General features: G+C 31.0%; 4 protein-coding genes across 4 annotated transcripts; 2 read left to right on the top strand and 2 right to left on the bottom strand.

Moving 5' to 3' along the window:
* Window positions 1–128: 128 nt before the first annotated feature.
* On the top strand, window positions 129–1,131 carry LOC125065678 (nucleolar protein 12). Its single transcript, XM_047673442.1, has 3 exons — window positions 129–283; window positions 366–471; window positions 639–1,131. The coding sequence occupies exons 1-3, from the start codon at window positions 210–212 to the stop codon at window positions 1,125–1,127; spliced, it is 669 nt and encodes a 222-aa protein (XP_047529398.1). The 5' UTR covers window positions 129–209; the 3' UTR covers window positions 1,128–1,131.
* LOC125065677 (endonuclease III-like protein 1) lies at window positions 1,128–3,704 on the bottom strand. Its single transcript, XM_047673441.1, has 5 exons — window positions 3,299–3,704; window positions 2,686–2,820; window positions 2,339–2,509; window positions 2,031–2,190; window positions 1,128–1,829 (listed from the first exon to the last, which is right to left on the bottom strand). Exons 1-5 carry the CDS (start codon window positions 3,506–3,508, stop codon window positions 1,303–1,305), a joined length of 1,203 nt encoding a protein of 400 aa, XP_047529397.1. The 5' UTR covers window positions 3,509–3,704; the 3' UTR covers window positions 1,128–1,302.
* Window positions 3,705–4,118: 414 nt separating this feature from the next.
* Window positions 4,119–5,535, top strand: LOC125065706 (ER membrane protein complex subunit 3). Its single transcript, XM_047673480.1, has 5 exons — window positions 4,119–4,382; window positions 4,455–4,593; window positions 4,759–4,876; window positions 5,014–5,175; window positions 5,259–5,535. Exons 1-5 carry the CDS (start codon window positions 4,234–4,236, stop codon window positions 5,432–5,434), a joined length of 744 nt encoding a protein of 247 aa, XP_047529436.1. The 5' UTR covers window positions 4,119–4,233; the 3' UTR covers window positions 5,435–5,535.
* A 401-nt stretch (window positions 5,536–5,936) lies between these two features.
* On the bottom strand, window positions 5,937–11,533 carry LOC125065898 (developmentally-regulated GTP-binding protein 2). The gene is made up of 8 exons (XM_047673756.1): window positions 11,269–11,533; window positions 10,706–10,866; window positions 9,756–9,926; window positions 9,222–9,365; window positions 8,271–8,378; window positions 7,953–8,110; window positions 7,555–7,681; window positions 5,937–7,310 (listed from the first exon to the last, which is right to left on the bottom strand). The coding sequence occupies exons 1-8, from the start codon at window positions 11,330–11,332 to the stop codon at window positions 7,149–7,151; spliced, it is 1,095 nt and encodes a 364-aa protein (XP_047529712.1). The 5' UTR covers window positions 11,333–11,533; the 3' UTR covers window positions 5,937–7,148.
* Between the last annotated feature and the right edge of the window lie 55 nt (window positions 11,534–11,588).

The raw sequence follows: 11,588 nt of genomic DNA, 5'->3' as shown, positions 1-11,588 counted from the left end.
AGTATACTATTCTTACTATTTATATGTAATCGAACGTTCATTTTTATAAAGGTAAAATATATGTTCAAGACTGTATATTGTTTTACTTCTACTATATTATAAAAAAATCAAAAATGTCAAAATTGATTTTAAGGTTACATTTGTCAAGTACTCGTGTTAAAAAATAACAACAAATATTTTATTAGTAATTTTCTATTTCAAATTGAACTATGGGCAAGAAACGGAATAAAAATAATGAAAACAAGCGAAAAATTAGTTTGGTTTTTGATGAAACCAAAAGAAAGTAAATATTTTATTATTACTATTATATAGTTTTAGCTTTTTAAATTTTACATTGAACCAATTTACCTATTTATTATTTTTAGGGATTTCTTATGCGGATTTCGTAAAAGAAAATTGGAAAGAAAAAAGAAAGCACAAGAGGATCTACAGAGAATGTTAAAAGAGGAAAAGCGACGCATAAAACAAGAGGTAAGTTATGTTTAAATTTAGTAATAGAAAAATGTAGTCTACTTAATATCGTACACAGCGACCATCCTTTTATAGTTTAATAATGGATAAGTTACCTATAGCCTTAGGTATCTAGGGCAAAATAACAAAAACAAATAAAAAGTCATAGTTTTATTTTATTATTTTAGAATAAAGAATCATACAAAAAACTTGTGGTATCCAGCCGTCCTATACCTGATATTGAGCAGCTGCTTCAAGAAGAATATGAAGATGAAGATGTGAATGTTAAAATTGTAGAACTTTCTTCTGATACACTTCAAAAGAAAGATATTGTCATTGGGGAGAACAGACCGAAGGAAGCTGTAGAGAAAAAAGTAAAAGCAAAAATGAAAGTTGATCTTAGTAAAGAAATTCTTGGGATGGCTTCCTCTGAACAAAATGAATCTGAAGCTGCAGAGTCGGAAGAAGAGGACAATGATGAAAATTTAAAGTCCAAAAAGGATGTTAAAAAAATATTAAAGAAACAAGCAACTAAGAAACTGCAAAAAAGCAAAGTATTCCAGATGAAAACTAAGTTAGATAGGATACAAAATAAAAAAACTCATAAAAAGAAAGCAAAAACAGATCAAAGGAAAGAAAAATCTAAGAAAAAAAATCACAGGAAAATTAAAAATTGATTCAACCAAATTTTATTATTGTTTTTATTCTCAAACAATATTAATATTGGAAACACTTATGACCAAACTATTATTAAAAAATTTTATTCTTTCACAATTAACATGTTTCAACTTTGTATTGAGCTTTAAGCAAATGATCTTTCTGAAATACTCTTTATTATTTTCTTAGTGACAATTAAGCCTCTTTTTTCGTTTTTATGTTTTGTTTGGCTATTCTTGGTGACTTCCGTTTTAACACATTTTGTCCAGCCACAGATTTTTTAGATAACTCAATATCAACTTTAGTATCTTTTATTTCTGAGGCTAAGTTTTCGGTAACAGAATTTTCAGTTTTTATTTTTATATCTATGTTGCTTTTACTTGGATCTGTTGGGGTTTCTTCAAAATCCTTTAACGAAGTGGGTAAAACATGATCTAGTTTTTCAGCTTTTACTTCTTTTAAAACCTTTGGTGATTTCTTATTGGGTGATTTTCTTCCTTTATCACTTGAAGGACAAATATCTCTGTTTAAGCACTCGTGACACATTGGCCCCACAGGTAAACATATTGTTTGCCCAAAGCCAACCATTAAATGGTTGACTTCACTCCACAAATCAAATGGTAGCCAAGTTTGTAATGATTTACGGGTGTCTTCTGGTGTAGCAGTGGGTTTCTTCACCCAACCTATTCGGTTGCTTATTCTGTGGACATGTGTGTCTACACCTGCGGAATACAAATTGATTTAGAATATGTTTTCAGAATTTCTTTGCTTCTTTAATATTATCTTATATTTATACTTTTAATAAACATTTTGCACATTTTTCACAACAATATATTTGTATGAAATCTTGGATACAGGTATAAATAGATATTAGTTACATATTTTAATAAATTAAAAAAGAATTATATATAATATACAATTACCAATTCCTGTAACTTTATTCCATGCAACCTTCATGCAGATGTGAGCCATTTTTGGTCCAACACCTGTTAGTTTACAAAGTTTTTCAGCTGTGTCTGGTATGTCCCCATCATACTGGTCTTTTAATGTTTGTGTTGTCTTTTTTATGTATTGCACTTTTGTCTAAATAGAAAAAGAGCCAAGGGTTAATTTAAATATATTTAGAGGTAAAAGTTTATATCATAAGACTCATGAATATTTTCGAATTTCAGTTCAAGAAAATAATTAAATTTACATAGCTGTAAGTGGGTAATTAATGCATTAATGTAACCTTCCAAAATCCAACCGGATAAATGAGTTTACCAAGTTCTTCATCACTCATTTTCAGCACATTGTCAATTGTGAGACCTCTGGCCCGGAGACGTTCCATGGCAGCAAATGTCACTTGATCTTTTGTCTGACTTGACAACATTAGTGATATTAAGCTCTGGTACCTTATGACCTAAGAGCAAAGAAATAATATTAGTGTAATTTGGTTATTTTAGCACAGGTTAGATGTTTAAAATAATTGTTTTTATTCCAAAGCCATAAATGAGTGTAATTTATTTTGCTTAGTTTTCATAAAAAGTTTTTAATGATAGTTCCAAATTAAAACTGAAGAAAATACTATAAAATTACTTTGGGTGGTGCATTTTCATCCATACTCATATGACATCCCATAGTATCCACAGGTGCATCATTATTTGATCTCATAATTCTTAAATTTATTAAGAAGTCTTTCCAATTGTTTGGCTCCCATAAACCTTTTCCTTTCTAAAAATAAAATAAGTTATTTAAGTCTCTTTCCAAATAAATTTTATTTAAATAGCAGTGGACAATTAGAATGTTCTGTCTATAGAAAACAACCACTGAGCCTAGGTAGAGCTTAGTCTATCCATGGCATCCAGATAACATCTTAGATGCCATGGTTCGCAACATGTCAATGAAAATGAGATTCATAATAATAAAAGGTGATCTTACTTAGGTGGTTTATTTGAGTACAGTAGTTGAATATAGATTCAAGTGCAAAAAGTGCATGTACTTTAGTTATGAATATATAACATAATATTGTTTTATTAATAAGAAAATTGTTGTTTCTCCTTGACAAACCAGTTTTTGATTTTAAAAGATAATAATTTTTTATGTTTAAAATTATATTAAAGTTGTGAATAAAATTCGTTCATTTAACAATAAAAATAAATAATAAAAACCGAAATGCTACACACAATTAAACATATAAAATATACTTTACCTCCTTGCCTGGGGAGTCATTTTCAAATTCAATTTTTACAGGTGGTTTCTTTTCAAATTTAAATTGATTCAAATCTAAAACATGCTTAGGTTTAGCGCATAAATCATCAGATTCTTTAACATTTTCTGAAACTATTTGTTTAGTCGCTTTAGTACTTTTTTTAACTATATTTCCGACAGCTTCTATTGAGTTAGCATTTTTGCGAGGCATTATTAAATAAAATATAATTTACGTTAACGACTTTTTTAGTATGTAAGTACTGTTATGTTTATTGGTAAATAAATCTGGTATTTTAATATGTAATAACTTATTTACTAATAAAAATGTATATGTTTAGCGATTCAGTGACCAATTTACAATATTCAAAACAATCTACATCCACAACAAATAAAAGAAGTGGTTCAAATTGTTCAAAACACAACAGAAACAGATAATATAATTTATAGATGATAATAATATTATAACAAGGAAATGTCATGCATAAAGAGTATAAAAAAAAGTGCAAGTCAGTCAAATCTTATCCTTTTTGAACCCCTGACAAGAGTTCAGAAGTTAAAACATAAAAAGCAAACAAAATAACAACTCACTTTCGTATTTATTATATTTGTTAGCATGCAATAAATACTTTCTACATCGTTTTATCAAACGGCCAAATGTCAATACCAAACACACTGAACTGTACTCCATTCTTATATGTAACCTAGTGTATCGACGGAACACGATGGCTAACATGGTCTTGGCTTAAAAGATCCGTATCCAAATTTGTTCAGAATCCAGCAAATGACGTTTGTCAATTTTGACATGACAAGTCATTATTTAATTACTATATAATTAGAAATTGTTAAGGTGTTTGAAATTGAATGAATGTAATGTTGGTGTAGGATTATTTACTAAGAGTAATATTTAATGAAATAATAAGTTAACTATAGTAAAAAATGGCAGAGTTATTATTGGATCCGAAAATACGTTTATGGGTATTTTTACCCATTGTGATTATAACATTTTTGGTTGGAATTGTTAGACATTATGTATCGATTATATTATCATCACAGAAGAAGATAGAAATAATCCAAGTTCAGGATAGGTATATTTATATTAGTAAGTTATTTTGTATAATTTTAGCAAATATCAAATAGTAAAATAACCTTACTTTCAGTCAAGTGATGATTCGTGCTCGGCTACTGCGTGAGAACGGCAAGTATTTGCCGAGACAGTCCTTTGCAATGAGACGACATTGGTTTAACAATGAGGATACGGGATATTTCAAAGTTCAAAAACGAGCAGCAGCTTCACAAGTAGGGATTGATTGCCATATATTTAAAAATTATTTTGGCCGTTTTTTGCTGACGCCAAATATTTTCATCAGGGCTATAGAAATATGCTAGAATAATATTTGCTAAATACATCTTGGATTAAATAGTGTCAACGTGAGTTTTATCTACAAATTGTTTACTTTTTAGAACCCCATGACTGACCCAGGTATGATGACTGATATGTTGAAGGGTAATGTTACAAATGTACTACCAATGATTGTCATTGGGGGTTGGATTAATTGGATGTTCAGTGGATTCTTAACAAGTAAGTTTTAAGTTTTTTAAACAGTAATATGATTGAATACTTTAAGACAATTTTATTTATTAATAAAACTTTTAAGGTAATGTTAGATAAAAATCTTGTCCAAAAGGCATTCTTAAAGTTTTATACAAATTCCACAGCAAAAGTACCATTTCCACTGACTCTTCGCTTCAAGCCCATGTTGCAACGTGGTGTGGAACTGGCCTATCTTGATGCATCCTGGGTCTCATCAGCTTCATGGTACTTTTTAAATGTCTTTGGTCTACGCACAATTTATACACTTGTACTTGGAGAGAATAATGGTAAGCATTTGTTTTTGAATTAATGTTTAATTTCCTTTTATAATTACATTAAAGTTACTTATTTTTATACATATTTATTACAGCTGCAGATCAATCAAAAGTGATGCAGGAGCAAATGTCAGGAGCAGCAATGGCCATGCCTCCTGATCCTAAAGCTGCATTCAAAGCTGAGTGGGAAGCTTTAGAGATCACCGAGCATCGCTGGGCTCTGGCCACGGCAGAGGCTGACTTGCTTGTTAATGAAGCAAAGGAACAATAACAACATTAAGTTAGATTAAATGTTTATTTAATCAACTATTTTGGTGAACTGTGAAATAGGAATTTCAACTATAAAATTGAATTAAAATTAATGTAAACTAATTTGTTTCGTTATTTATTATATCTTAGTAATTTTAAGTGAAAAGGGTTCAATATTAGTTGAACTTATGTCTTCTCAAAACTGTTTATTAAACTATGTCACTATTGGAATAATAAATTATAATGGCACAATTTTGTTTTCCTCATTCAGATTTAAAAGTTATAAATGAATGCCTACATAAAAAATTGTAAACAAACATTCAATTGCCTTCATATAATTACATTTTAAGGGGGCTGTGCAAAACTGGCCTGGCTAGAAAACACTTACCACAAAACAGCAACACTCTGTTACTGTGCTGCTACTCAGTGTGCTGTGTTTTCTTTTGAATATAGATTAATAATTTATATAATAATACTTATAACTGGTAGGAGGAAAGGAATTATTAAATAGATAAACAAACAAGTCAAACAAATAAAATGCATTATAAAAATTTAATAAATAATTTTATTGCAACAGTTCATGTATATATCAATCGTGATCTGGTTAACAGGAGTTTTAAAATACACCTGTATAAAGGCATCATGTCTTTATTTATACATCAAAAGAGAAAAATGATACACTGCTCTTAACCCATGTTAACCATTCTATTGATTTTTTATTGAATTATTATTACTAAATGTAACTCTTAGTATATACTGTCCATTGAGTTGTGTTATAATTCGGTATACATGTGAAAAATATGCAATGTACCAAATAATTCATTTCGGATACACATTGCAAAATAGCTGAAATATATATATATATATAAGCATGCATAAAATAACAAAAAAAATGATTAATTAATTTAGTTAATACCCCCTGATATTTGGAAATCAAGTACATACATAGTTGACATTTTCTTTATATTTTACTGGTGTACAATATTGCTAGAGTTTGACCTGTAAAGTATTTCATATTTTGTAGGCTTAGTGGACATCACTATTTAAGATTAATGCCGTTTTTTATAACTTGTGAATCACATTTGAAAACCTGTGACAAAAATGTTTCAGTTTTATATATATTACGTTGTATATATATTTACGCATGAAGTCAATCTGTACACGCTAAAACAAATAATTTACAATGATCAATTTTATTAAGTTGTTTGTTTCCATATAATTATGGCAAATAGGTATCATGGACACAAGACGGTTTGCAGTACACTTAAAGTACTTGAGATATTCTAGTTTTGAGTGGTCACCTCTTATGTATTTGGTACATATAAAAACAGCAAGGGTTAAGTTTTATAGATAAAAAAAAATGAAAAACGTAATATTTTGACATGACTTCGAAGGATGTAATAAAATATCATACTGACATTTCAATTGATATAGAAACTAATTTTTAAAATGTTTATTATCAATTTGGGTCTTTGTGAAATTTCATCAAGGTCGGTATCGCCCCCTTCTTAGCTATTAAAATGAGCAAGCAATTATAGTTACAGCCACATGAGAAGTAACATCTTAGATACTTCAGTTGTCGGCGCTCAAGTGGTGTACAGAATAATTAATATTTCTCAGTGCCAATTATGTCTATGGACGATGGTGAACACTTACCATCTAGTCAGCGAGTCGCCGGTTAGCTTTCCACTTACAAATAAAATGAAATGAACTAAAAGTATCCGTAAGAGTGTGCACTACTTCTTGATGAGCTGCACGACGTCCTGGTCGTGCACGGCGTGCGCCAGCCCCACGCGCTGCGGGGAGTACTTGGTGCTCGTGCCCCACACCAGCGCGTACTTCAGCTGCGCCGCCAGCGAGCGGTGGATCGAGTGGCACACGTGCTCGATGGACACGCCCTGCACACACAGACACACTCATTTCCCATAATTATAGAAACATACAGTCTTTGGTGTGTATAGCCAACCAAACAACCACAGCAGGTAAAGTCGAATAGTCTCATATGATAAATATAGATAAGTTGATATACTAATAAATCAGTATTTTTTTAGTATTAAATTCTTAGTTTTGTTATATTGCTTTAAAAAAAAATATTTTAATTATTATTTTAGGTTAATGCTATATGTAATTTAATAAAAATACCCTTCTTAAAATAAGTCCATCGTCAAAATCTGGAGGTTGACCGGGCTTCTTGGTGTAAACTCTGATAAGAGATAAATATTCCCAGAGGGTCTCCAGGAGGTAGTCTAAGTTCAGCTTCATGTTACAACTACGGAATAAGGAAGTTATTTTGACTTTACAAATATTACAAAAACATGTAAAATTATATATATATCAACTCACAGCCAGAACTACTAGAAAGTTAACTTTGTGTTTTAAAAAATTTGAAAAACAGCCTAATTTTTTTGGAAATATGGAGTGTGAAGGCTTTAACTATAACTTACACATAAACCACGCAATGACTATCTACCAAATGTAAAGATTCTTTTTTAACGCGATTCGACTTGTTTCAGTTAAAGTACATCAGAGTGTCGCCGTACCTGACGACGACGGAGTGCGCCTGGCGCGCTATCCGGTCGACCTCCTGTATGGAGATCTGATCGATTTTGTTGTACACGTAGAGGCACGGCAGGTACACGCGGTTGCCGAGGATCACGTCGATCAGCTCGTCCGGAGTGCAGTCCTCGCGGAATAGCACCTGGAACGTTATTACTTAACTCTTAACAAATATTTATCGACTAAGCTATTGCTGTAAACTTAGTAGCCGCCATCTTTGGTTAAGGTCCAATACATCAAACTCTAGTAGTGTAAATTTGTTTTTTATGTTGTTTAAAGATTAGTATGACTTATGAAATTACCTCAGCATTGAATATTTTATACTCGTGCAGTATCATCTGCACCATTTTCTCATCTACTTTAGTGAGTTGACACGTTGAGTTAAAGGACAGTCCGCCGCCTTTCTTAATCTGAAATCATATTAATACATATTTTAATCATCTATCAGTTTTTATTTATTATTTATTTTTTTATTTATTATTAGTTTTCGCTTGCTTGCGTGTGGGGGGGGGGGGGGTCAGTTACAATATAGTACAGTTAACTTATTTTTATACATTTTATTGAAAAAATAAAATGTTCATCTTTACAAACATTTTTGAATTGTAGAAAGAGTTTGTGCAGGCCAGTTTTTGTTTGGGTAGGATCCCCTTCATTCTACCCCTGTCAATATTCTATATGACTGTGTTCCAGTATAATTAGGTTTAAAGAAAATTACGTCAATAAATCAATATACAGTCGTCACATACTTGAGAATAAGGTAACAACAACAGATAGATCTGATAGATAACTAGTGTTCATAAATATTTCCGATTAATAGTAACGTATTTTTTAAATTTATTGATTAAATTTCGTGTTACGTTACCCCGGTTAATCAAGGGCAAAAATGGACCATGGATCCTGAACTATTATATGAATCATTACTGATTTCTTGCTTCGCCAATGCGACACCAACCTTAGCTAGGATGTTATGTCTTTTGCCTCAAGTTACTTTTCTATTCCCGCAAAAATGCTGTCAGTCCTTTTGATGACGTCAGATTATTAAAAACAACAGTCTTGTATGTACGACCGTTACTCACTCAACATTAACAATTAAATCATTACAAAATAATTGATGTTTTTTGCGAAAATAATGAATAACAATCGCTATCTCAATATCAAATTTCATAATTTATTTTTCACTACCGAAAATAACCTATTTTATTGCTGTTTTGCGGTAGGATATGTAATGAGTGGAAGCTTGTACAATTGTTTACCTTAAAGTATATATTGGGCTTGTTCTTATTCAGTCTGATGCCCACACTTTCCAGCTCTCGCTCCAACAGCTGCCGATGCACGTACGGTTTGGTCGCATCCAACATCATCAGCACCAAGTCCGCTGTACGGGCGACCGCTATCACCTGTTGCGATAATTAACAATATATTCAAAGTTGAAATGGTTTTTACTATTTTAAGTATGATATATAATTACAGGTTACAATGAAGGAAATTAAATTATTCAATCTTTTTTAGTGCTAAGATTATTTCGATGTATGTGCATAAATATTTTTAGAAGAAGCTAATTGATAATAATAAAATTTTATACTATTACAAATTATAAATGTAAAACGACCTAGTTTATACAGTGTACATCATTAAGATTCACGTGACGTCATCTTATTTCAGGAAAGAAATTAATCTCGGTAAAAATGTGGTATTGACACTATTCGTGATCTTTTGTATTTCTGAAATTCGAATACTACAACGTAAGAAATAATTCAGTATTATCATAAATGAAATGATCACCTCACCTGTCGCCCTCTACCCTTGCCCTGAGCGGCACCTTCGATGATACCAGGCAAGTCGAGCAGTTGTATATTTGCACCGCGGTATTCAATAACTCCAGGAATACATGTCAACGTTGTGAACTCATAACTAGCAGCTTCTGAGTGCGTGTGCGTCAACGTGGACAAGAGGGTTGACTAGAATTTAAAAAATAAAACCAAGTCAAAATTTACTCACCATACATATTTTGATGAATGACAATTTGCGTAAACATGTCATGTAGCGCTTCGAAAACTTCGGCGCATTAGTTAAGGAAAACACAGTAAAGAAATTGTATATGTCATAGCTACGTCCATCAAAATACAATGGAGCATCACGATGGAATGAACACTTGTCCTTTTTTTATTATATTATACATAGAAGGACGGGCAACTGGACCACCTGATGTTAAATGGTACCACCACCCAATAGATGATGGCGCTGTAACAAATACTAAACGTCGACAATGCGCCCCTAACTTTGGGAACTAAGAATAAATGTCCCTTGTGCTTATAGTTACACTGGCTCACTTACCCTTCAAACTGAAACACAACAGTACTGAGTACTACCATTAGGTGATAGAATATCTGATGAGTGGGTGAGGTAATATTTTATGCACTCAATTAATATTTATTATTTAATTTAAAGCATTTATATATCAGTGATCTAACTTAACTTAACATGATTACTTTAAATATAATAAAAATTATGCTTTCGAGAAAATCAGATACAGATAAAGAATTAAATACTTGCAACTTATTTAATTAATGCATGCTATTTATTTTAATTTTGTTTGTTGTTTAAAACTGTGTTTATAATTTAAGTAACAGTTTATGTGATTTTTCTGAAGTTCCACAGTCTACATTTACAAAATTATAATTTTTGAAAAATATTTAGTAAAAATAAATATTATTATTAATCATTTTACAATTCTCACCTTACCAACTGATGGGAATCCTATAAGAGCGACTCGGGCATCACCTGATTTGAGCACATCAAAACCCTCCCCTTTATCACCTCCTTTTTTAGATGGTTCAAGTAACTGGGATCTATATTTAGCTAATTTAGCTTTTAATAAACCCAAATGATATTCAGTTGCTGTAATAAAAAATTTTACATTACTAGATGCGCATAGAAAAATGCTTAATAGTGCAAAAAGTTTAGGTGCATAGCTATGGAATCGAATACAAATTAAGAACAATGTTATTTATTTATAAATATTGTATGGGCAAGTACTTTTGAATACAAAAGCTATCAATGGTGTAACTTGAATAAGAAGCAGAAATTGAGGTAAGTAAAAAAAAACTCTAATTGAAACATAACCTATTTTATTTGTGTGTAAAAGTGCTAGCGAGACTTTCCACAATTGATTTGAATTAAAAGTTTCATGATCAAAAAATTTAAAAATTTCTTGTATAGTCTAGCCTGGTCGTAACTTGATAGTAACAAACACTGTAAGCCTAAATGAATAATGGAATAGAATAATATGTTATAGTGTACCTTTATTCTTCTGAGTCCTTGCTATTTCTTTCTCAATTTCAGATATCTTTTCTAAAATACCCATGGTACAAGACCAAAATTTTTAACAATGTTAAAACAAAACTAAATTAGTATAATCCTACACAAAAAGTATATACTAAAAGACTACTACGACACAAATATCATTTCGATTTAAGGCATATAGATTATCTTTCTTGTATATTTGTACTTAATTATTATTTAAAAAATAATGTAGGATTGTAAAGTTAGGTTATCAATTTAGTGATGTCAACATGTCAGCAACATTTCTTTTTTTAAACATTGACAGTAGTCACTATCGT

This window comes from Vanessa atalanta, chromosome 8, assembly GCF_905147765.1.
Source record: "Vanessa atalanta chromosome 8, ilVanAtal1.2, whole genome shotgun sequence".
NCBI lineage: Eukaryota > Metazoa > Arthropoda > Insecta > Lepidoptera > Nymphalidae > Vanessa > Vanessa atalanta.
Note: the sequence above shows the minus strand (reverse complement) of the source record. Positions and strands in the feature narration are given on the sequence as shown.

What these genes read in the sequence shown, in the direction of transcription:
- LOC125065678 (XM_047673442.1), top strand. Translation starts at nt 210, where the DNA reads ATGGGCAAGAAACGGAATAAAAATAATGAAAACAAGCGAAAAATTAGT. An exon ending in TTTGATGAAACCAAAAGAAA is followed by an intron (nt 284 to 365) that starts GTAAATATTTTA and finishes TATTATTTTTAG; the next exon opens with GGATTTCTTATGCGGATTTC. An exon ending in AGCGACGCATAAAACAAGAG is followed by an intron (nt 472 to 638) that starts GTAAGTTATGTT and finishes TTATTATTTTAG; the next exon opens with AATAAAGAATCATACAAAAA.
- LOC125065677 (XM_047673441.1), bottom strand. Translation starts at nt 3,508, where the DNA reads ATGCCTCGCAAAAATGCTAACTCAATAGAAGCTGTCGGAAATATAGTT. An exon ending in ATGAAAATGCACCACCCAAA is followed by an intron (nt 2,510 to 2,685) that starts GTAATTTTATAG and finishes CTTTGCTCTTAG; the next exon opens with GTCATAAGGTACCAGAGCTT. An exon ending in ATCCGGTTGGATTTTGGAAG is followed by an intron (nt 2,191 to 2,338) that starts GTTACATTAATG and finishes TTTTCTATTTAG; the next exon opens with ACAAAAGTGCAATACATAAA.
- LOC125065706 (XM_047673480.1), top strand. Translation starts at nt 4,234, where the DNA reads ATGGCAGAGTTATTATTGGATCCGAAAATACGTTTATGGGTATTTTTA. An exon ending in AACGAGCAGCAGCTTCACAA is followed by an intron (nt 4,594 to 4,758) that starts GTAGGGATTGAT and finishes TTTACTTTTTAG; the next exon opens with AACCCCATGACTGACCCAGG. An exon ending in GTTCAGTGGATTCTTAACAA is followed by an intron (nt 4,877 to 5,013) that starts GTAAGTTTTAAG and finishes CAAATTCCACAG; the next exon opens with CAAAAGTACCATTTCCACTG.
- LOC125065898 (XM_047673756.1), bottom strand. Translation starts at nt 11,332, where the DNA reads ATGGGTATTTTAGAAAAGATATCTGAAATTGAGAAAGAAATAGCAAGG. An exon ending in GCAAGGGTAGAGGGCGACAG is followed by an intron (nt 9,366 to 9,755) that starts GTGAGGTGATCA and finishes TTATCGCAACAG; the next exon opens with GTGATAGCGGTCGCCCGTAC. An exon ending in ATAAAATATTCAATGCTGAG is followed by an intron (nt 8,111 to 8,270) that starts GTAATTTCATAA and finishes ATAACGTTCCAG; the next exon opens with GTGCTATTCCGCGAGGACTG.